This window comes from Agelaius phoeniceus, chromosome 8, assembly GCF_051311805.1.
Source record: "Agelaius phoeniceus isolate bAgePho1 chromosome 8, bAgePho1.hap1, whole genome shotgun sequence".
Classification (NCBI taxonomy): Eukaryota; Metazoa; Chordata; class Aves; order Passeriformes; family Icteridae; genus Agelaius; species Agelaius phoeniceus.
The window spans coordinates 16,818,739-16,843,485 of NC_135272.1; the positions used below are offsets into that span (position 1 = coordinate 16,818,739).

A 24,747-nucleotide genomic window follows, 5' to 3' on the forward strand; every position below is an offset into this window, starting at 1 on the left:
GCATTCAGAAGCCTCCCTTAAGGAATTAATGCTTGATTATTTTGCCATCCAAAGAGTGTTTACAGAAGCCAAAACAACCATGCTTGCTGTCCACTGTGCAAAGAGGTGATGACATCAAGACAGGTCACAAGTCTGAGTTTATAGACATTACACTCACGTTGGTATGGCTTTTCATCCACTCAGTATGATCTTATGACCCCACAACTTTACAACCTTCCCCTCTCTGGGCTTCATAGCACCTCTCCACTCTAGGTTAATCATTTCTCTGCCATTATCTGCCAACAGTTCTTATCTCTTTTGCTGTCACTTTATAACAGGGTCTCTTATCAAGCTGTACTAAATCACGTGATGGTGCCAAACCTATCACAAGTTGCAATTCTTCTGATTAGAGACTATCATGAAATGGGATACATGGTTTACAGCAGGTCACTAATGCTGGAAAAAGTACAGAGTCCACTCAAAGACATGCTTGTTACTTTCTGAATTCTTGGATATTTTTTTTGTTGTTGTTCATCACGCCGACTTTCACTGAAGGCTATCATAGCCTGGGTCTCAAGGCCAGAAAAGTTTACAGGCTGCACCTCTCCTGTACTCAATGCTGTACCCCTTGTACCCAAGGGTACGGTATATTTACACCTAATAATGTCTTCTGGTTCTCACACAGCCACCATACAGGAATCTATAAAACATGGACTTACATCAGCTGGTAAGTAACAGTTTTCTGTTTTGAAGATTCTGCATAAATATATTAGATTTCTGGGTATCCAAACTGAAAAAATCACCACAATTGGGTGAGTCCATGATTAATTTGCACATATACTTAGGCTAGAGACAATATTACAATAACATGTAAAAATATAAGAAAACAGATGATGATCCATAGAGTAACAATTTTCTCTAGAGATAATGCAATAATCAAATATATATCATTGGATAATTAACAGTATTTTTATCTATTATGATTGATAATAACTGTGAAATTGTGTGTATGCATGTAGAAACATTTGCAAAAATTAGATGTAAATTGCTTCTGGCCTGATAATTCATATTGAAGAAAACCACAGGAATGGTTTCATCTTTTCAGTGATACTGTGGTTTCTGTCAAATGCAGATTCTTTCTTACAGCTGAAAATTAAGATATGTCATTCAGTGGGAGTGGGCTGGGTAATAGAAGTCAGTTAAGACTTCAGAGCAGCAAAGAAGTGAATACTCTCAGTAGCATATGGAAACAGCACCCGCTCCCTGTCAGAACGCCATCAGGCACAGGTTGCTCTGGCTTGCAGGCACAGGGGGCATTGCACAGCCAGATGTCCCAGGGTGTCCCAGGCTGTGGTGGCTGTGGCTGAGCCCCGGTGGGTGCATGTCCCCACCACCTCCCTGCCCTTCTGCACACACTTCCTGTCTCAGGCCATTCTGTCTCTCACCACACACCTGGACTGAGGTGTCTTTCCTTTCCCCTGTCCCACCAGGCTGTGCCCAGGCTGAAACTGGGGCCAAGCAGGGCTGCAGAAGGCTTACCAGAGGAAAACTCTCCTTCATGGAGCAGAAGGTGCTCCACAGGCCAAGCTAGCAGCGCTGCAGGTTCCACAGCCCAGGGTTTTGCAAGGCTGTGCCTCAGCACAGCATTTCCTGGCAGGGATGAAAGAAGGGATCTTTGGCCCACAAGTGGAATCAGGGCACGCTTTCCTCCTCTTGCCCCAAAGTGCGTCATCACAGGGCAGGTGAGGAGTTCACCCTGATGCTGGGTGTGATGTGGGCACCTTGCCATCAAGGGAGGCTTTGGGACCGTGGGGATGGAGAGCACAGCAACAGCTGCAGGAAATAGCCTCAAACATAACTGATCTTTGTCTTCTGGGTAGAGCTGCTGCTTCTCCCAGAGAAGGGCTCCCACCTTGGACTCAACTGTGTTTCACCAGATGTCCCCTCAGAGTCCCTGTGCCACCCTACAGGTGTGGGGTACTCCTCTGCACAGCTCTGTCCCCAGAAACACATGGAAAAGGTGGCAAGTCCAGCTTCCCCTCCAGGTCTTTCTCTAACTTTTCCTCTTTCTGGTTGACACAGAGGGACCCTCTGGCTCTCTTTCCTGAAGAATAGTAAAATAATTATACATCTCATTTATTTGAAGAGTGGTTACTCAGATAAGGTTTCTTAAGGTGAAAGGATAAAACCCTAGAAGAAGGGAAAATAAGACACTCACCTGTGATGTTTAGACCAATTAAATGCCATTTTCATGCTTTCCAGAAGACTGGCAGTTCTTTCCCAAACTCATGTGGATATGAGAAAACAGATTGCTACAAGGAGTAGCAGAGACTCTTGTCACCATACCACTTATACATGTGCTGCATCACAAAAATACCAGGACAGATTCATAATGCATGGCCCAGAAATAAGCAGGCCTAAATCTTGGGAAACTTTCCAAAATCCTGTGCACTCTGAGTCAGGGGAAGGATTCTGTCCTTCCATGACACTGCTGAGCGAGAGCCCATGGTAGCATCCCTGAAAAACTCACCTAACAGCCTTTTGAACTGATCACCATGTACCCGTAAGGGTTAAATGGAACCCACACCAACCTGAGGGCCTCTGCTTGGAGCTGGGGGAACCAAATAGGAAGTAGCCAGATTCTGTTCTTATTTGCACTGGAGAGTAATTCTTTAGGAGAAAAAGCTGTTCTCCCAGGGTAGAAGTACAATCAGCAGCAGGGTCATAAGCTCGTACGAGTAAATCCTATCCCCAGACTTTTGATTTTGTCCTGTCCCTCCTGGCCTTCTCCTTCCCTTTTCCCCTTCTAACCAAGGCAGAGTGGGTTGGTTTGTGAGGGGTTGTCACAGCCACTGCACCCTCATCCCACCAGCCCCTCAAGGCAGGGACACTTGCTGCTTCCCACCACAGAGGCTGAGTTGCCCTTGTCAGGGAGCACTTTGTGCATTTCCCTGTCTGGCAATAAGTTAGTTTTTGTTATAAACCACTGACATGTCACAGCTTCCTCCCAGCAAGGAGGGCATCTTCCAGCTCCCATGAATGCAAATCAGACTCCACTGATATAAATAGCAGTGCACCTCTCCCTTGGAGGGCAAACACAACCAGCTGGACTGTGAGTGGGCACTACTGGTTGTTGACACCTGCTTTTAGGTTTATAGTCATACAAACAAAGAGACAACCAGAATTCACAAAATCTTAATAGTACATCTTATCTTCCAGATGACAAACACCATATGGACTTATAAATGCTTTTATGGAAGTGCCATGATTTTTTTCTTCTACCAGATTCTGAGGCAGTACAAAGATACTTGACTAGTTTTATTTTTCCTCGAATCAGCCTCTTGTCTTAGAGTCATCAGGGACACTTTGCAAATTTTTATAAGCATTAGCTATGACTATTTAACAGAAATAACTGTTTCATTTACTTTTAAAAATGGTTATATAAGAGGAAAAATAATCTACTTGTAGTTTCCAACTGTGATATTTTTCAGTTTGTAAAATACTTACTGCTGTCTTCAGTTTAATGTGTCCTCAGGCAATTAATCGTATTCAAATTAGGGCTCGTGAATTTGGCAAAGTTAGTTTTTATGTTTAGTAGTAATAGGAATAGTAGCATTTTCATGTGATTAACAAAGACAGTATATACTATCTTTAAAAGTTTGGATCAGGATTTTGGCCAGCATTTATGCAGGCAAAACTTTCAGAGCAGTGAACAGTTTGAGCTTTGTTAGGACTGTAAGATATGCCATAGGTTATTTTCTTATATCATTGGACTTTTGCTGTTACTCTTTTATTAATTTTCTTCCCACTTTTCCTGTCCTCATTTGCTTATACTGCAAATGAGCTATCTACAAAAGGAGCAGTATTTACATTTACATCCAATTTTTTTCTGTTAGTCTGATTTTAAATACCACAATACATGAGGCAAAGATGATGCCTGTGTGAGGGATCTCTCCACTACTGACAAAACGCCTCAAGCTTCTTGTCTGTGAGGGTAATTTAAAGGTCAGCTCTCAAACTTGTCTTATATATATATAGGGTGAAAATGAAGAAGTGTCTGCAGGAGGATTTGTGTGCATCTGTCTTGTGGGGAAACCCATTAAAACTTCTCATGACAGATCATTATTAATGTCTAGAGTTTACTCACATATAACATGAGTACATACATATATAACCTTATATATTAATATATATTAATACATTCTTATGTGCAATGAACAGACATGCAAATGTACACAATCCTTATCAAGATTTCTCAAGTGTAAACTATGCCAAGTTTATCTTCTCGTAGTTATTATTTTACATTATGTGTGGATAAATCTTGGGACAGATAGCTGTGTATGGGCTTAAACTTTTTTCATTATAAAGATCAGCTATAAAAAATTATTTTTAAATAGAGTTTTCCAAGCTTTGAAACATGAAGGAAGGGGGAGGGAAGAAGCAGACCTAAACCATCTCTTTTTTCCACCAGCAGATCAAGGTCAATTGCCTCAGCAAAAGAAATTTCATTTTTAAGCCTGTCTGTGCAGGATAGAAATCAATTATCTCTTATGATACAGAGACCGGTGCTCAGCCCTGACGGGAGCCTTGCGGTATATACAAATATATTTGGAGTTCTATTCCTAGACTAAGCTCTAGCTTTTTAACCAGAGGTTCCACACTCGGCTCCAAAAGGGCAGCACAGAGAGAAACAAAATCGCCTCATCAGAACCGTAATGATCAGTGCTGGGAAGGGGCGATGGGATGGCGGCGGAGGGGAGCGTGGGGATGGTCCGGGCAGTCCCTCGGCCGCCGCGGGGCAGCGGCTCCGCTCCTGGGCGCGGAAAGGAGCCCCGCTGATGGATTCGCCTCCCCGCCTCCGGTTGCGGAGGAAGCCGCCGCCCCCGCGGCTGACAGCAGCGATCAGCGAGCGCGTTTCCCCGTCGCACCATTAACGGCAACAGGTCCAGGCAGTGCTGAACTAAAGGCGTTTTCCATACAGAATTCATGTCATTTCGGGACGGGAAGGGGAGGGGGGAATTTCTGATAGAGTCCCTGCTTGCAAAACTGGATCTTTAACTGTTGAATGAAAGAGACCTGATGATGGGATCGATCCAGGGAAGCCGTACCGCCAGCCCTGAGCACGGCTTACCCCGTCCCCAAGGGCGCCCGGGCATGCCTTAGCCCTTCCACGCCCTCCAGTCGGTTCAGCAGAATGTCGGTCGGAAAGCTGCCTTGCAGCAACAAGTGCCGGCCATCCCAGCCGCCAGGCGTGCGGGCCGCCCCGCGGGAGGGAGCGCGCCCCGAGCGGGCGATGCTCCCCGGGCCACGGCGGGGCCCCGCGCCCCGAGCCGGGCGGGACGGAGCAGACGGCGGCGGGACGCGGTGAAGTGTTACGACACCTCACTGATGACTCACTTACCAATAAAAGAAAGGCAATCAGAGCGATGCTTTACCACCCACTTGGCCCTGCTTGCTCCTCTCTCCGAAGTCTCCTGTCATTCTGCATCACGCTGCTGCCAGGTGCTCATGAGAGCAGTGCATTCCGGCGGGCAGCAGGAGCTTGGCCGAGCTTGAAAAATAGCTTTTCGGTCAATAACTGACCGTTTGAAAATGGCTCTCTATGCCGGACCAGAGCGGAACGACGTCTCTGTAAAGCAAAAATGAATGATTAGCTGTATAAAATGAAGGCAGCAGGCACAGACGTGGTCCTCTGTGGCGTGCGTTTTACTACAAAAGTATTTCAGTCTGAGGCATCCACTCTGTTTTGCTGAGAGTGATCAAAGCCAAACTAAACTAAACAAACAAACAAAAAAGAAAAAAAAAGGAAAAAAAGAAGAAAAAGAAGAAAATGAAAAAATGAGGAGGAAGTGAGAAGTGTATTTTTGTGTTTGGAGTGGGTTGATTTTGTAAATTAGGGATTTTTTTTTTTTCTGGGTTGTTTGTTGTTTTGTTCTGGTTTTTTTTAGAAGGGACAGTTTCTTTCCCAAAGCCTGAGTTGGAGGCACTAGCAATCTCCATTTAATGAATCCCAAGGAACTGAATGCAATATCGCCTCGGCAAAATGATGAGGAGAGGAGAGGAGAGGAGAGGAGAGGAGAGGAGAGGAGAGGAGAGGAGAGGAGAGGAGAGGAGAGGAGAGGAGAGGAGAGGAGAGGAGAGGAGAGGAGAGGAGAGGAGAGGAGAGGAGAGGAGAGGAGAGGAGAGGAGAGGAGAGGAGAGGAGAGGAGAGGAGAGGAGAGGAGAGGAGAGGAGAGGAGAGGAGAGGAGAGGAGAGGAGAGGAGAGGAGAGGAGAGGAGAGGAGAGGAGAGGAGAACTATATTGGCCACGCTTTTCCTGGTGTAAATAGTCTCGTAAAGTTGGGCGTGACAGGTGTGTGAGGTCAAGCAGCAAAATCGCGTTCTGAACTTTCCCAGCTGCATAGGGATCCCGCGCCTGCGGCACGCTGCCTTCGCCGGGGCGCTTCTCGAGGCAGCGCCACTGCGTGCCCGTGGCAGTGACAGCCTGTGCCCGAGGCTGCGTCCCTATGCCGAGGACAGGATGCGTGATACTGACTCCCTCCCCGAGCCTGGCTGAAGTCACTGTTTTCAATGAGTGATCGCTCAGAGCGGCTCTGCGCCGGAGGCAAACGGGAATGTTCAGCGGGAGAGAAAGGGAGACAGGATGAGGATTTCCCTCCTTAAATACTTCCCTTTAAGTCTTTTTGATCGGTTTTGGATTTAGACTTCCCAGAGGAAGAGTTTCAGTCCTCCGCTTATTTATCTACTTCATTTGTTTCTGGGAAGTTTTTCTTGAACATCTACCTCTCCCCCACCCTCCCCCGCTCATCCCACCCCACAAATGTTCTCTTTCGCTACTTTGCTGGGAAGGTAAATTAAACCTTCTCTGGGACACCTCCCGACACAAAGCTGGAAGAGATCATGCTATTTGTTTCTCATCGAGAGGACCACTCCACGCTGGAAATGTCTCTGCTTAGGGAAAAAGACTTGGAAATCTGCTCAGGTTCTGTGCCCTCTTATAGCCGAAGCTATAAGCAATCAGAGCTTGCCTTGAAATATCATCACACAGAAACCTCTGCCTTGGAAACAAAGAGGTGGAAAAGCTGCAGATTATTTAACATCAGAGAGTGGGGTTTTTTTAAATGTAAATGTACATACATTTAAATAGGGAAGTATAAAGTATTCCTGGTCTTGCTCCTTGTACTAATCAAGGCTGCTGGAAGCTCCCCGAGCCATCATCTTTTATAATTATAATTACACGCGTCAATCAAGACCTTCAGGCAAAGTCAGAACAAGGCAGGCAAACTCAGGAGAGAAATCGCATTAAAAAAAAAGTTTGGAGAACTTGGTAAGGAATGGAGAAGAGATTAGAAGAAAGGGTAATTAAGGTTGCTCAAGGCAATCGTGAGAGCTAGAACTCCATGTTAAATTAAATGTAGCCACAAGGGACCAGGTATCATTTATAATATGTACTGCCCTAAACTGTTACTTCGGAGAAATGTGGATGTGTAATAACCACTCCAAAGTATTTTCATCCATAGCGATAGCTCGCAGAGTCACTTTGCCATGTACAGTTGGAACTCCCTCCAAACAATTCCCTGGCAGAATGACACTAAGCCCCCGAGTAGGAGGGAAGAGCCCGGGACCGGTGCTAGGGCCGCGCCCGCGGGGGAGTGCTGCCGGCTGGGGCGCTTAGCCGCGGTGCCCGCGGGGGCCGTAGCCCGCCTGAGCCCCGCAGGTTTCGGGCTGGTTTCGCCTGCCCTGTCCGGATGCGGCGTTTCCTTTCCCGGCTTTTCCCCAAAACGCAGCTGCCTTCCCGGAGCAGCAGTAACGAGAGCGGCAGCACGGAGCGCCCCGTCGGGGAATCGCCAAGCGGCGTGACCCACCCGGCGGCGAGAGAGAGGGAGGGGACCGGTTGTCCCCGATGGAGCCCAGCGGGCTGCAGGACCCAGGTCCGCAGGTGTCCTGATGGTCTACTGTAAATGCGCTTGGAGCTGTGCCCTGAGGACTCTTCTCCTGCGGGGAAGGGCTGCGAGGAGATGCCGCTCCTCTGCGAGCCGCCCGTCGGGCCCGGGCGGCCCGGCCGCAGCTCGGAAGGCCGGAGGGCCGCGGCCCTGCCGCGAAGCGGAGGCCCCCGACCCGCAGCCCTCTCGGCGGGCGCCCGAGGGAGGGAGCGGAATCGGCGCTGTGCTGCTGTCGCCGCCAGTGTAGAGCCGCCCAGCGCAAGGCGATGCTACACGGTGGCGCCTGACAGAGGGAATGTTTGTAACTAATGCACCTGGGAATAACTTCCCAAGGGCCGAGACAGGGTCTTAACACGAGCTACTTCTGCCTAGAAACGGCATCATTCTCTCTAGATGGTTTTCAGCCAACCCGTCTTAGCCGTCGAACTGCTCGGTCCCGCATCTCGCCATGTTGCTGTCCTAAAACTTATTCGCAGAGGACCTGTTTAATTGTGAAACTATAACTTGAGAAATAACGTGTTGGTATCGTTCGCCCGCTCGTGCTCCCGCCCGAAGGCGAATGGCAGAAGGTGAGAGTGGAAGAGACAGAGAGGTCCGGGCCTCTCTGAGCGTTGGATCCATCCCCCAAATATCAAACTCTGCACGGAGAAGGGAAAAAGACTTCTTCTACTCCGGTGGTGCTGATGTTGGGTTGGCTAGGAATCTGCGCTGAGTTAGCAAAGGTGTCACAGCTACTGGTTGCAAAAAGTTAAGAGCTCAGCCGAGTTCGCCCTGTGCATGTGGAGCGCCTGTCCCAGCGCGGGTTCACCCTGCGATCATCAGCACTGCTGAATACATTACAACAACAGCCAGTTTTCACTATGACTCTCCCAGCCGATGGGAAATGCCATACTCCGCGATGGAGACACTTCCGCGCCTCACTTTCCATCGGAAGCAGTTTTCACCGCCAAACATTTTCAGCTTCTCCAACACTTTATACAGATTAAAGAGTCAGAGGAGAACGGGCAACTGAGTGCTCGGACGAAGGGCTCGGATGCTTTCCAAGGTGCAAATATCGCTCATCCCACACCATCAAACCTATGCGGCGCAGTAGGAACGGCGCGGAACCCCCGGGCCCTCCCGGAGAGAGGGGCGGAAAGGCCAACGAGGGCAGGCAGACCTCCGGCCCGGCTCTCCGGGCGGTCGGCACCCAGTCGCGCCCGGAGCCCCCGCAACGCCGCGCCGCGGGACCGCTCGGCTCTCGCCGCTGAGGCACACACTTGCGAGAAACGAGTTCTTTAGGACAACTTGGAAAATAGTGCCGCTTGCTGCACTGTGAGCCAGGGAAGGGGGGCTCAAGCGATGGCTCTGCCAGGGCTTTGGCTTCTGTGCAAGGGAAGAGACTAGCACTAACCGATTTCGCACGACGCTTAGGGAAGGGAGACCCAAAAAGCCTGAATAAGCACAGCGAGCTCCAACACGGCTCCCGCTTGCTAATTTCAGACTCCAGGGCTGCGCGGCGGCAACGTGTCCGCAAGGGCAGAGGTTTCCGCTGTCCACCCCCGCCCTCCCAGAGGGAAGGCCAGGGCCGGGGTCTCCGCGACCGGCGCTGGCCGGGCGGAGGCATTGCCCCATCGGCCCCAAGAGAGATTAAGCGTGGCTGCCCACTGGCAAAGAGGCACGGCCGCTGATGGCAGTGCAGGCGTAGCCCGGCTTGGCGAGGCTGGTTGCCCGTCGGGTTCCGCTGGGGCTGGAAGGGGAGGCAACAGCCCAGACCCTCACACCGCAGCCCCGTTTAAGAACCGGGTAGGGGTGACTGCACTGGGCCACTGTGTGTGCGCGCTGGGGGTGTTGCTCATCCCGCCTCTGCCTCATTGGCTGCAGCGGCGGTGTCGGGGCCCCCCTCCGCCGGAGTCCTCGCTCCCCACAGCCCCCGGGCTCCCGGAGCGCCTCCCCGCGGGCCCGGGGCTAGAGGTCCCGACTCGGCACCTCCGCACTTGTACCGGGGGGAAAAGGGGGAGGAGGAGGGGGAGGGGAAGGAGAAGGAGGAGGGAGGGAGGAAGGGAGGAGGGGGACGGGGGTGGGAACCCTGGCCAGCAGCACCAGCGGCGGCAGAGTGCTCCTGTGCACTGTGCCGCTCCGCATGGATCGGGGCGCCGGGCTGCCGCCGTGCTGAGCCCCGGGCGGAGCTGCTGCGGGCTCCCGGGGTTCCTCCTTCCTCCCCAGCACCCCCGGTCTTCCTCCTCCTCCTTCTCTCTCCTCCGCCTCCCGCCGCCTGCAGCTCGACTACCACTCCGCGGCTCCCTTAGCCGCGGGCACCCGGCGGCTCCTCCCGGCGGCCGGGGCCGCTCGGTACTCCCGCTGCAACTGGGCAAGGGCTGGCGTGGAGCAGAGGGAGGGAAAAACAGGAAGAGGGGGAAGAGGGGAAGAGGCAGCAGCCGCCGAGCGCCCCTTGCTCCAGCTAAATCTGTGCTGCCGTGTCCAGGTGCTGGTGTCGCGGACGGACACGGAGCCCCCAGCCCGGCCCGCAGCCGCCTTGTCATGCTACCCAAAGTGGAAACGGAGGCCCTGGGACTCGCCCGGTCGAATGGGGAACAGGGGCAGATGCCGGAAAACATGCAAGGTAAGGGGGGAGACGCAGGGCGCTCCCCTTCCGCGCACGCTCGGGTTTCCCTCGGCAAAGCGCCCCTTCGTCCTGCCAAAAAGTTTGCGGCAGTTGCTTGCGAGCTGCCCCGTCACCGCCCGCTCCGCGCCTCGCCGAGCCCCTGCTTTCCCGGGCCGGCTTTCAGGGTGGCTCGATCGAGTACCGGGGGCCGGGGTGCCAGGGCAGAGGCGACGACAAAGCCCTGCTCAGAAGGTGCAAACGGGGCCGAGAAACTGCCAAGCATTTGGCCGACGCGAGCCTATCCTAGGGTGCCGACGTCCCGTCGGACGCTGCCTGGCCCCGCTGCAGATCCAGGGGATCTCGGTCTAATCCCCATTCCACGCAAAACTGCCTCGAAGTTTATGGCATGTGGAGGTACGCGTGGAAGTTCTGGCGAGCACCCCGTGTGTCACACACTGTCCCGAAACGGGACCCGAGGGCTCTGTCCCGCGGGTGCGGCGCCCACAGGTACCGTGCAGGTGGTAGCGGCGGTGTCGCGAAACTTCGCAGGAGAGAGCTCCGTGGGGGATTTGCGGGGTACCCAGGAAGGCAGAGGGATGCCCGAGCTGGGATGGCGCTGGAAATGTCTGTGTCGGGTGGCGGGACCGGGCTGTTCCCGGTGCCGTACTGGGGGCCGGAGCGGTGCGCGGAGGGAGGCGGCGCAGACCCCGCCGAGGATCGGCTCCCTGCCTTGGAGCCCAGTATGGCCGCCCCGCCCCGAGCGACTCTCCCGGGGCAGAATCTCCCGTCCCGGCTGCTCTTTAGAAACTGTCCCCTCTCCTCTTGGGAGCCTGCTGGGAAGTAGAGGCAGGGTGGGCCGGGAGTTTCGGAGGTGCTGGGAGCGACCCGACCGCCCCTTTTCTCTCCTGTGGAGGATGCTCCGTGCAAGGGCGCGGCGCTCGGAAAACCCCCGCTTTCCCAGTCTTTCCTACGGGGGGGGCAACCTCGTCCCCGACCCTGGAGCCGCGACCGCGGGAGCAGAGGGGAGGGCCGGGCCCTCCTCCTCCTCCGCCTGCGGCCGCCCCGTGTCCGCCCCACGCCGCTGACAGGAGGCGATCCCCGGCTGTGCCGAGGTGGCTCAGGAAACGTTTTGCTGGCAGTGTGAGGCGGGATAATGCTCCCGGGAGCTCTGGGAGCTCCCTCGAGCGCCGGGTGCAGCCCCTTGCCTTGGCAAGCAGGGCCGGGGGCTTCGGGCCGAGTCTGGCCGCCCCGTTGCCCCCGAACTGTGGCAGCCGCAGAGTTAAAGACAAAGAGGCGACATCCTAAGCGGTCCAGCGGCGATGCCCAGCGCCTCTCGCCGTGTTCAGGAGTCCTCCGCTGCCACAGTGCTTTTCGAAAAGGTCGGAGGTTCAGCGGCAGGGAAGGGGAAGGAAACCGGCCGTGCACTGAGCAGCAAGGTTTCTTCTTAGAAGTAACCGGAGCGGCTGATTGGGCTCCTTGTGAGGGTAGCCCGGCTCGAGTGGGCACGCTCCGGGCATTCATTCCGCTTATTTTAGCCCCTCTTTGCCTCCTGACCGCCGGCTTCTCCCCGAGCGGCAGAAACTTCAGGCGGCGCCGGCGTGCAGGGGTCACGCCAGCCCCCGTAGCGGGGGACGCCGGGTCCGCCGGCCGGGCAGACGCTGAGCGCATCCCCCGAGCACGGCGGTCCCGGCTCGTGTCTCTCTGCCGACACGGGAACAGCTAAAAAGCGTTTCCCCCGGACCGCGGAGCCGCCGGCTGCGACAGCCGGGGGTGCCCGCGCACAGCAATTGCCCGGGCCCGCAGGGGTGGCGGTCATGCCGAGGCGACGGGCTTGGGAGGCGCGGAGGAGGTGGTTTTAACCTGGTTTTGCGAGTAACTAACCTGGATTTCACACGCTGCAAAAGTGCTGGGTCTGTGAGATTCAGCTTTAGTCTAGCTAAAAATTTGCGGGCTGATATTGAAAGAAAACTTTAATGGAAAATAATTACTTTCAATATACACGTGACAATCTTTTCGTTTTGCTTTTTTAAAGCTTGCACCTGATCATTTTCGGATTTAAATGAATTCTTTCAGTTTGTGATTCCATAAAATAAGGGCTAGGCTAAAGGCACTCTATAAGTATAAATACTTAGAACATAAAACTTAGAAGCTGGTTTTTACTACACTTGCTAAGTACCATGCAGATTTGCTGATGATGGGAAGTTGAATGTCTCCATGAAATTTGTTTTTTTAAATAAAACCTTTTTCTCCCTATTTTCAGTGGTGTGCTTGTTTAAGTAAGCTTTGTCTCTAGATGAGAAAGTTGCAGAATATTTGAGTTAGTAATGTAAATTCTAATTGAATATGCTATTTCTCCTTTCCCCCAGTGTCTCAGTTTAAAATGGTGAATTACTCTTATGATGAAGACCTTGAAGAGCTGTGTCCAGTCTGTGGAGACAAAGTGTCTGGGTACCATTATGGACTTCTCACCTGTGAAAGCTGCAAGGTTCTGTACTAATCAGTCCATAAAAACACAAGTACAGCAAAAATGTTTCAAATACATGCAGAAAAAAAGGATAATAAATAAACCAGATGTATAATATTTTTGGTTATTTTTGATACATTTCTTAATATATTCACATAAAATAATTAACCTCCAAAAAGCTTTAGGATGTAGAAGTCTCTTTGAGAGAGACATCTGCACAAATGCAAACAACTTGGACTGTTTTGCTTTGTACTTTTGTCACTGTTTTTTAGTATTTTGCTATCGTGATGTAGTTCTAGAACAACTTTCGTTGTTAACTGTGCTAAATACTGGTTTTAGTTGATTTATATTTCTTTTTCTGGAAGATAAAGTAGGAAGATTATGCTTCATGCAGATCAGCTTTGTAAAATCTAATGGAGCTTTCTTAGGATTTTTGTTTTCATTCTTCACTATTGCAATGTCAATCTCTGTGATTATAATGACCATGCACTTTTTTCATGCAAACTCTAACTGTCACTTTGACACACAAAGTCAAGTAACCAATTAACACATAGAAAGATGAATATACCTGTGTTGGTCTGTTGTGCTATAAGGTTTAAATAATTGTGAATTTATGTCAGATTTTTCATGTAAAAATTTTCAGAGGGTTTTTACTGTTATTTAAGCAGTGCACTGTAAGTGAAGCTCCTTTGCCAGAACAATGCAATTTAAAACACTTAGTTGCATGGAAAAATTAACTAAGCCCACTATATTTTCACTAAAAAAAATAATCAATGAGAAGTGAATGACAAGCACTTACTATGCCTCCAGCATGTCCCACTGGGATGTAAAATAGCCAGAGGTACTCTGTACTACTCTTATCTTTGCAACTACTTATTTCATGTAAAACTACTTGAAAAGGAAGACTTTAATAATTCTGCAATGATTCAAGAATGCAAAAGGAAGCGGTCAGTGTCACTATTTCTGCCACTGGTGTTAGAAGCACAGAAGGCTACAGCCTCCCTAAAGTCTCACCTAGCTTTGACATTAAGTCTATAAAACACAGCACTAACACAAGAAAACCTCTGGAATCTGGTGGTTATCTCCTGGGCTCAGGTGGCTAATTTAAAATACACTATATAACTTTGTAAGTGCTTGAATGGCTTCTGAAAATTATCTTACAATGATTTCCATGAAATGCTAAATGAAACACACGTTCAAACAAAACAGGCTAATTTTTGTGTCTATCATACAGGGATTCTTTAAGCGAACAGTCCAGAATAACAAAAGGTACACATGTATAGAAAATCAGAATTGCCAGATTGACAAAACACAGCGAAAACGATGTCCTTACTGTCGATTTCAAAAATGTCTAAGTGTTGGAATGAAATTGGAAGGTAAGAGCTATAGTCTTGTTGATATCTTCAACTATACTATAAAATTATAGGATAAGATGTTAATGCATTGTATTTTATATTAAAAAGTTATATAGTTATGGCTTTGAAATGTTAATAAAAGATTACTTTGTACGGTCAGTGAAATTGTTGCTTTATGAAAAAAATCTAATAAGTAAATGGTAGATCACTACCTTTTCGGAAGCAGTCAAAACCATAATCCATTTTGTCATATAAGTATATAGTTTGATATTTCAGGCTTTTCAAGTTTGTGAATTCATGGATGTAGATTGAATAATTTTGCAGCTTTTAAAAAAGACTTAATTTAGATTAAATATAAAACAACTGTCCAGATTAGAAAAAAAATACTCATTTGCTATGGAGAGTGATCTGATTTTATTTGTATTTTATCTAGGGTTGGGTTGTTTTGATTTTTTTACATATGTTCTTCTGACATCAAGGCAGAACACAAAGAAACAGATAAAATAAGGGTTTTTCTCAGATTGACTTGCCTTTGAGATTAAGGAGCCAAATAATCTCTAAAGTTGTGTCCTATATTTTTGTGATGCTACACCTGCAAGGCTGTTGTGATTGAAAGAGGATAAGGCATTTTGAAGTACACTTTTTTGCTTCATTTCACTTTCTCATCTACAGAGAACAATGAAAAGTGTACAATACCCTTTGAGATAACCGAATGCAAAAATATCAACTTGAATTTGTGAATCATGCATGGTTCATTCTAACTTTGATATATAAAATATTAAAATTCAGATTTCACAGCAGATGACATTTTTCCTTGACCAAGGACAATCTCCTAAATTCCTTACTGTTACAACCGTATGAAATTACATTCACCCTAGACACTTAACCAGAAAAAAATCAGGCCAAGGAGGAAAACTGTAAGCCATGAAGGGAACCAGAAAGGACAAGAGGCAGTCACCAGGCTCTGGCAAAGGGAAGCTGTTGATATAACTGAAGATAAACAGAAAAATCAGCCTCCTGCAGTTTGATTGATTCAATAGTGTTGTATTTGCCCACAAGACTGAGCTAGCACTGACACACTGCACTAAACATCCTGAATCATTGTATGTGCTTCCAAATTCAAATAGTACAATTACAGGACATGTGGAATCCTTTTATCATTGCTGGCATTAAGAAGAAGGATAAAATACATTTGTCTACTCCTACTTTCAACTACTCTCACTTGCTGACAATGATACAAGACTAAACTTTGTCTTCTGTGATTACACGTAGTTCACCTTAAATTTAAGTGGGACGTATACAAAAGCACTTGCTAATTCTATTTGGCTCACAGTTTTTAATTGCAGAGTACCTGTGAGGATACTGTGTATACAGATTTAAAATTAATTACACTGACTAGTGATAAAATTAATTTAATGCATTTTGTTAAAAGTCAGCATTCAGAAGTAATATTGGCAGCTCATTTTTCCTACAAATTCAAGCAAAACATCTGTAGTTTTAAAGGGACTGCAGAAAATGTACTTTAGCTTTCTTATCTACATATCCATACAACTTCTTTTTCACTGTTTAGGAAATTGGAAGAACATGTGTTCTCCTAATTGTAAATACTTCTGACATTTATATGTGTATTTCCCTGATAGTGATATATAAAGCCTTAAAAGTCGAGTTCATAAATTACCATGGACCAAAAAATCATTAAGCGTTAAAGTCCTTACGCGATAAGGTACAGTATTATGCGTATCTAGCATTCATAATAAATTTTTAATGTCCTACTAATCCCTAAGATAAAAAGCTCAAGAACTTAACCTCCAGCAATCTCAGCAGTCTCAACATGTCACCAGGCTGTCAAAGGTTCCTCTTTCAATCTAATTGCCGTTGGGCAAGGTGGGCTTGGTGAAAGCTCCGCACTAGTCCATCACATATATCCCACGGTGACAGACACTGCGGTGACAGAGACCACCAGTATGACTCCCAAGGCAGCTGTTAAGTAGGATTTGTTTTAATTATTTCTAATTCCAGAGATATTATAAGCCAGAACAGTGTCAATAGTTTCTGTTTCACTTCTATCTTCCACGTAGAAGGCAGCAAGCTGACAGCTTTCTCTCTGCACATTCCAACTGCAGCTAAACATTTCCATAGAGCTCAGCTAACTAGAAATCTCAAAGTTTTACACCAACCTGGACACAATCATCAAAAGGAAATGCTTCCCTTTTGCCAAGAGAAATGTATTCCTCTTTGTGACTACTGAACATTTCACAATTTACATTTCAGATGTTTTGCTGCGGTGGAAGGCAGTAATGGAATGATTATAATGAGACAATGTGGTCTGCTGGATACGTCTCAGACAAATTCTGGACTTCAGCCCTTGTTTCTTAATGACATAGTAGCTTGACATAAACCCAAATGTACATTGAGATTTCCACATGATCCCATAGCAGGTGTGAAATTCCTGTAGCCATCCATTGTGTTTGTCCCTGTGTCCTAATCAATGTACAGAGAAGTCCTTCTTTTTTAGTAATATATGCATGTGACATTTAAATCACTAGAAAAAAGTGACATTTGTTAAGTCAAAATAAATCCTTTTCCTTAGGAAGAAAAGTGCAACTCTGAATTTGGAAAAAAATAGTTAAATTTTTACATTTCTGCTCCTTCCTAATATCTGTTTGATTACAAATGTCAATTCCAACTGTTAGTAATGATTTACTTGCTCCTTTCCCCTGACAGCTGTGCGAGCTGACCGAATGCGTGGCGGTCGAAACAAGTTTGGACCAATGTACAAGAGAGACAGGGCATTGAAGCAGCAGAAGAAAGCTCTTATCCGAGCCAATGGACTGAAACTGGAAGCCATGACTCAGGTGATCCAAGCAATGCCAACCGACCTGACAATATCCTCTGCAATCCAGAACATCCATTCAGCTTCTAAAGGCCTACCTCTGAACCATACTGCCTTGCCTCCCACAGACTATGACAGGAGTCCCTTTGTGACCTCTCCCATCAGCATGACAATGCCACCACACGGCAGTTTGCAAGGCTACCAAACCTATGGCCACTTTCCAAGCCGTGCTATCAAGTCTGAGTACCCTGACCCTTACACCAGCTCACCAGAGTCAATAATGGGCTACTCATACATGGATAGTTATCAAACAAGCTCACCAGCAAGTATCCCACATCTGATATTGGAACTCCTGAAATGTGAGCCTGATGAGCCACAAGTCCAAGCTAAAATCATGGCATATCTGCAGCAAGAGCAAGCCAACAGAAGCAAACATGAGAAGCTCAACACATTCGGGCTTATGTGTAAAATGGCTGACCAAACCCTCTTCTCCATTGTTGAGTGGGCGAGGAGTAGCATCTTCTTTAGAGAACTTAAGGTAGGTAATAATTTTACATTATATTATCATTCAGTCAAGAAAAAAATACTATTTCATACAATCTTGTACTTCAAGCAGGAAAGCATGAGTTTCGTTTTCTCCCCCCCAAGCATCTCATTCTTTATTTATTTGGCTTGAAGTAGGCAGGCTATTAGAAGGGAAACTTGTTGCTGACTTCCACCTGAGTCTGTAATTAGCTGTAGCAAAGAGATTCAATATTCAGTTCAGCTTTTCTGTACTTCAATATTTATCACAACTATTTTTAACATCCATAGGGCCTCACATAATCCTACTCCTTCCCTGTCAGCATCACTCACTGTCTGGCTTGTACTCAGGGCTGTAAGCATACCTGTTCCACCATTCCATATTGATTAGTGTAATTATTTCATTACCTTATTTAACATATGGGGGAGTGCCATTTCTGTCCACCTCCATTCACTTTATATAAGTCCATATTTGGAAAATTCAGTTTCTCAATGGGATATTATTTTATGCATTCCCGTGTCTTATTAACCATGCAGGCTGAAACCTAAGCAGATACACACGGAACAGAAAGCAATGAGGAAGTAGATACCTCAAGGACTCCTTTTGATTCTCATCACCACTGATACGTGAGGGATTCCTTTAGTCTAGGCTGCTACAATGCTCTTATTTTTGCTGGAGCACCCAGGAAATCCTCATGCACAGCTTTCTGGTGGACAGAAATTCACCCATTTACGTTTTTCAGACTTATTGTTAAAGCAGCTTTGTGGTCTGAAATTTCAAATCAGAAATTTTAAGCCAGAAATTTGAGATCAGACAATAGGTATGGACTACAGTTTTTAACCACTGTTTCGATACAAAAATCAGCTCTGGAAAGAATAATCTTCAGTCTCAAAAAAACCCTCAAAATGGTGAACTAAACTCACATCTGAGTTTCCCTGTTACATTGCTAGTTACTGTGTCTGTCTGCTACAGAGAGAGGTTTTTGCCACATTTGCTATTGATATCTGTAAAGTTTTGTGACTGCCTGTAATTTCTGACTACTTTCAAACTAAGAGAAAATAACTCAGCTTCCAAATATAACAATTACTGTAGGATTTCACTGAGAATTGAATCTACATGAGTTAAGAGCACAAAAGGGAGATCCATTGAAAAGCTGCACTCAGAGAGCTTGCCACAACAGCATGTCTGTCATGACCATAAGGACATGGACACATGACATAAAGCCAGATTACAAGAAAAGCAAGCTGTATATGCTGCATATGCAACTCCAGCTTCTTGCCTTTTTTTTTTTTTTTTTTTTTGTGAGAATGATTGCAGGAATCACTGAAAGCTCAGTCTATTCAAAGAGAAAGAAGAGAGGAAGTTTACTTAGAGAGGAAAACCAAATGCATTAAAGACAGTAAAAGACTCGCACATGTTTGCTATCTCAGTTGTATACAATTTTGTAGTCAGCTATAAGCCATGCTACTCATTTTAAATAATTTAAAACTTGAAATTAAGAACATGTTATATTTCCAGTAGACTATGTGGCAAATATCTGAGACCAGATCTTTCTCTCCATACACTGGGGTGTATTTTAGTCTAGAGTAAGGTACTCTAGAGTTAAAAGTGATTGTCCTGTATATACCTTTCAGTGTACAAACTTTTAAGTTAAAATCTGCCCTAAAATTTCATTTATGATTAAAATGACAAATTTTATAAGCATTCAACATGCTATACTGGGAACAGTTTTAAAGATGGCCTTCACCTCCAACTTCAGCCTGGATTATGTTCTTCAACCAACCTATATTTACTAGTATGGACACAAAATATGCAGAAATTTGTTTATGAAAATGCTGACCAACTTCTCCTGGTTCTGGATGTATTATACATTACCATGTACACACAAGCTTCTGGAAATACACATATTCTAAAAATTTGCTAGACGGTGTCTTTGGCTTATGAACTGATTTTCACACATTTCTAGAAGGCATTGCTTTCACCTTAGTGTTTGTACCCTTTGTATCTGGGAAGCTTCGAGGCCAGACAGTTTCACACCTTCTGGTATATCCAGATTATTTTTTTTTAGATGGACAAGATCAACAAAATTGCACAGCATTCCAGAACAATAACAACTCATTAAGAAATCCATCCACATCCAAAATTTAGGGACCAGACTATACACAATGCTAAGAACTTTAACCTTTTCAGTGTCAAAAGTATGTTTAGATCAGACCCAATAGCACTGGGTAACAAAATCTCTTTTCCGTTGAGAGGACAAGAACAATATTAAACAAAAGATTTCCAGACCTGTCTTGAATGCAGTTCTCTTCTATCCATTCACGATTTCAGGTTCTTCAGATCAAGGTAGCAAAAACAGATATTTCAGATTGCTCCACAGGACATGAATACCTGTGGGGAAAAAAAAAGCCACCTAAGACTATGACATATTTTAAATGCAGAAGGAAGGGGAGACAATTGTGATAAAAATGCAATTAGATTTTCAGAACAGCTAACTTTGTTCCCTATCTATTCACAGCTGAGAAGTAGGTATTTGCTCAAAAATATATTTTACTCTTATTCCTACCTGTCTAAGCAATGGAATATTGACATGTCTTTCAGATAAGACAGGTACAGTAGCAGATTTCTGGGACTAAAAATTTAAATTATTCAAATAATTAAATAGTACAAAATTGTAAATGTGGTTTGTATGCAATTCATCTTGGCTTTGTCATGATGAGCGATGCCTCGCACAACTGGCTGTTAGTTACTAGGAGCATGTCTACAATTATTTACTGTATCTTTTCATCATAAATTTTGTCTTACGCCCTTGTCTCTTCAATTAATATAAAGGAGCAATCATTTTCCTTTCTGCTAAACGTAGAGATTTGTAGTTAGCAGAATTCAGGGGGAGGATATGATAAAAAAATGCTGTCCCAGTCCATCAGTGGTTTAGGCCACAATTACCCTAGAGATAATAACAAAAACCCACCACTGAGCTACAGCTTTTAACTTTCCCTTATTTCTTCCCTTTTGTCTGCAGATTTGTTTTGGGTTTGGTTTTTTTTTAAGAAATCTCAAATGAAAAAAAATCTGGTTTAAAATTTTATTTTCTGAAGCTTTCACCAGTTTAAGCTTTTCACAATCTTCTCACTTGTTGATCTACAGATTTTTGTTGCCTCTTTTGGAATATGTTACAATTTGAGGATGTAAAAGGGAGAAATATGGACTGTGTAGAACTACCCACAGCATGCACTGCATTGGAATATCACCTGTGTATGGATTTGAGTATGTAATTTAAGGGTAATTGTCACACTTGCTGGGGAGCACATCCTCTCATCTTCATGTAGGATATCAGAAACTAATGGAAAAATTAAAGAAGCCAACTAGTCAGGATTAATAATAATGTCAGAGTAAGATCCAAAGCAGCCAATTGCAATCCAGTAAATTTGAATTTAACACCTGCTAAAATCTCAAACATCCCTACATGTCTTGTGAAGTCAGAATACTTTGTAAGGCATAATTAAGACGTAAATTCTGGGGGTTAATGTTACATATTACTTTTTTATTCATAATGAGATATATTTCTGTTTGGTTCTTTATACACAGATGAAATAATACAGAGGTTACATCCCAAAAGACTCAGGATAATAGTAATAGTAATAACAGTAGTAGTAATAGTAGTAGTGGTAGTAATAGTAATAGTAATAGTAATAGTAATAGTAATAGTAATAGTAATAGTAAAGAAGGCCTTTTTTTGCTATTCTGGAGTTGTTGAAAGCTCAGTAAATATAAAAGTAAGATATATCCATCTTATCCTCAGCTAAGAAAACTCAGGAATGCCCTGGGGATGCTAGATTTGTCGCCAGCTGTCTTAGTCAGGTGAAAGGTCTTTGTACAAAGCTAAAAAGAAAATATTGCAAGAGTTTCTAAAGTCCAAAGGCTGCCTGGCCCCAAGGAATGATGCAGACAGCTTCTCTGGACTGGTCTTTCCTCATCAGCCCACATCAGGGAAAATTCAAAGACTGCTTCCAGAGCTAACTATTACTGAACCCATAAAAGAAAGCAGTCTCTGCCTGGAGCAGGAAAAAAACAGGACCTGCTTTGAATAACAGTCCTCAGGATACTTTCTTCTGGCTGAAGATCAGAAAAAATGAACTGAATGTTAATAGTTACAAAAGGCACTAAAAGAATAGTGACTCACAAAAAAACTACCTTTCCTTATTTGGCTATTTTAGTGAGGATGTCATAGGTCAAAGTACCATGTGAGCACAAACCTTGTAGTGAATGATTGCAGGATGAACCAGTGCACTTCATGGTAAAGAAGCTCATCCTACAATTATTCACCAAGTTTGCAAATCTACGCTATTCACTGATGTCAGACTGTGTCAGTCCCAAACCAGATTTCTTGCTGTAAGTGTAAATTTGCTCATGCTTACATTAGCTGTAGCCTTCAAACAAACAGTTGTTTATCACATATCTCCAAAGGAACCTGCAAGTCTATAGAACTTGCACTATACATGGCACCACAGATATTTTGGCAGCTCATAAACTAACAAGGGCCTAGCTTTGTGTTACATATTCCCCAGAAGTGAAACTATATTATCAGAGTTTCAACTTATTTCTGTAAGTGCAAACTTAACGTGAATAGGATTAACTGAACTCCTGGATGCTCTTAATTTCTTCTGTGAAATCAATTTACATAGATGTAATAATGTAATTCTTATATACCAGCTTTAATTTCAAATTTCAGTCCATATGTAGTTGAGTACCAAGGAATGCATAGAAAGTAAGGAATTATACAATGGAAATCCAACAATTAAATGGAATTAGCACAGAATAGCAAAAAATAGTTTGGGGTTCTGTTGGAGTTTTGTTTTTTTGAGAAAAAGATCAGCATTGAAATACCTTAAAAATTTTCAGGATGATGAAAGGTTGATACATTATTAAGACTTAAGTAATCAAGTGCAATTTGATAACTTGAAGTGCTTTTGGACTTTGTAGTGTGTGTTTATCAGGACAGGAAATGCAACTCACATAGCTGATGAAATAAAATTTCTGCAGTGTTCTTTCAGTTACAGAAGCTGCCAGAAACTGAGGTGCAGGAATACACTTGATTCCAGTAATCAGATTAGTTACTATGTTGGCATGTGTAACTGCTGATTTGTAGTCTGGCTTCAGTGTGTCTGGATCTAAGAAAAATATTCCTCGAACACTCAAAAATATAGAGGAACACATTGTTAGAATAAACTTCATGATGATCTGGCTCTTCTCTGGAAAAAGGCAAATTAAACATTGTATTTCAGCATGAGGGCATGTGATTTTGTAGCCTTTCTAAACAGGTTGTTCAGTGCTGGCACGTTTTTTAGGCATAAAGAGAAAGATGACTTTCTCTTATGCCCTTCCATGTCAGAGCTGTTACTTTAATTTCAGTCTGGTGTCAGATGTTATCACCTCTGATAGCAGGAGACTGAGTTTAGTCTCTCTGGATTCAGTAATTTTCTATCTAATAGCCAGTTAAGCATCATGCTGTGACTAAGAATCATGTTCCATGTAGGTGTTTTTGGAAGCATTACCACTTCTGCACCTGAGTGCACCTGCCCCCAGCACTTCACCAGCAAAGTTACCGTGAACAGCCGTGGTGCAGTAACAAAATTTTGTTACTTACAGAGAAAATTTGAGCAAGAAACCATTCAAAAAGCTGCCAGTCCCTAAGTAGAGATGTAATAGCCTGACATATGGACACCACGAATTACATAGCTACAACCACTCCTGCTACAAATCCTGAAGCAGACACTGAGTTAATCTGAGTTTGAGGTATTGGTTACACAAAACAGAAGTTTAATATTACAGTTTAATTGTTTTCCTTCAAAATGTAAGCTTCCAATTAAAGTTTGACAATTGCCAGCAGTGACACAGAAAGATTACTTGGGTGTGTTAGCAAATATATATCACATTGCTGTAGGGTGAGATGAAAAACCAGTGCTCTTTAGATCTTGCATGCTGAGTAGTCCAAAGGGATGTTAAAGTTAACTCCAACAATAACTCCTGTACTAAGAAACTGAACAGGGAATGCTCAGCCATGTTGACTGACTGTTGTATTTTCATATAATTTTTAGCTGTTACTTTCTGTTGTGAAGGCCTGATCGTTTTGCCAAATGATGGAAAGCTTTACACGTTGAAAATTAAACAATTCCAATCTCTTGGAAAAATCAGATATATTGCCTGATTTCACTTAGTAAGGTCACATTTTTATTGTCAGAATGACAGAGCTTCACTTGCAAAGTTCTCCAGTTTTTGCAAGCTTTTGCCCACAAAACAAATACCAAAAAGAGCTGTTTTTTCATCTGCAAATTATAATATTTTTATAACCAGGCTGTAGATCTTAGAGCAGGAAGAGAACTTGTTCTGTTCCAATCCAGAATTTTTGTATGGTATCTGTATCATTCAGAACCAGCACTTGTATACAACATCTCTATCATATTTCTGATCTATGAGATGGCTCCCAGTTACAGTGGAAGTTTGCCTCTATAAATTTATCAAAGCTGGTCAGATTTAAGGATATTTTTCTGTCAACCTGTAGCCTTTAGGATCACCTGCAGTAAGGATGAAATCCCAGCCATACTGAAGTCACTTACAGACTTCCTATTAAGCCCTGCTGAAGCTGCATCATATAAATGGATGCTCTTCTACATAGCCATATGAAAGCCTTGGAGAAGTACAACATCTGAACAAAACATACCTAGGAGAGAGAGAAACTGTATAGTTCCTCACCATAAATGTTGTTGGTGCTGCCTCTAGTAGCACCACAAATATGTTTTCCACAGCACTCAGCCATCATACTCATTATTGCAGAGAAGGCCTAAAGCTGAGAGCTTTCAAACTGTGCTGCAAATCACAGGATCACTCAGAACAGGTTGGACACCTTATTCAGCTGTATAAACACAGGAACATACTAAAGGACTTAAGTATTTTCCATTCCAGCACAGTTTTATTCAGAGCTAATGTCACCTAAATCACAACACACTACCTTAGCCCATTGCGAAATGGATTTGAAACGTTTTCTCTCCACGTGCTGCAGAAACCG

At 44.9% G+C, this 24,747-nt stretch overlaps 1 protein-coding gene across 1 annotated transcript in view; it reads left to right on the top strand.

Annotated features, from left to right (window-relative positions):
- The first annotated feature begins 642 nt into the window (after positions 1 to 642).
- NR5A2 (nuclear receptor subfamily 5 group A member 2) overlaps positions 643 to 24,747 on the top strand; it is an 83,839-nt gene continuing 59,734 nt past the window's right edge. Inside the window, exons 1-5 of the mRNA XM_054638499.2 lie at positions 643 to 706; positions 10,387 to 10,524; positions 12,873 to 12,991; positions 14,205 to 14,346; positions 17,050 to 17,696. Of these exons, the coding sequence (XP_054494474.1) occupies positions 643 to 706; positions 10,387 to 10,524; positions 12,873 to 12,991; positions 14,205 to 14,346; positions 17,050 to 17,696 (1,110 nt within the window). The remainder of the gene's footprint in view (positions 707 to 10,386; positions 10,525 to 12,872; positions 12,992 to 14,204; positions 14,347 to 17,049; positions 17,697 to 24,747) is intronic.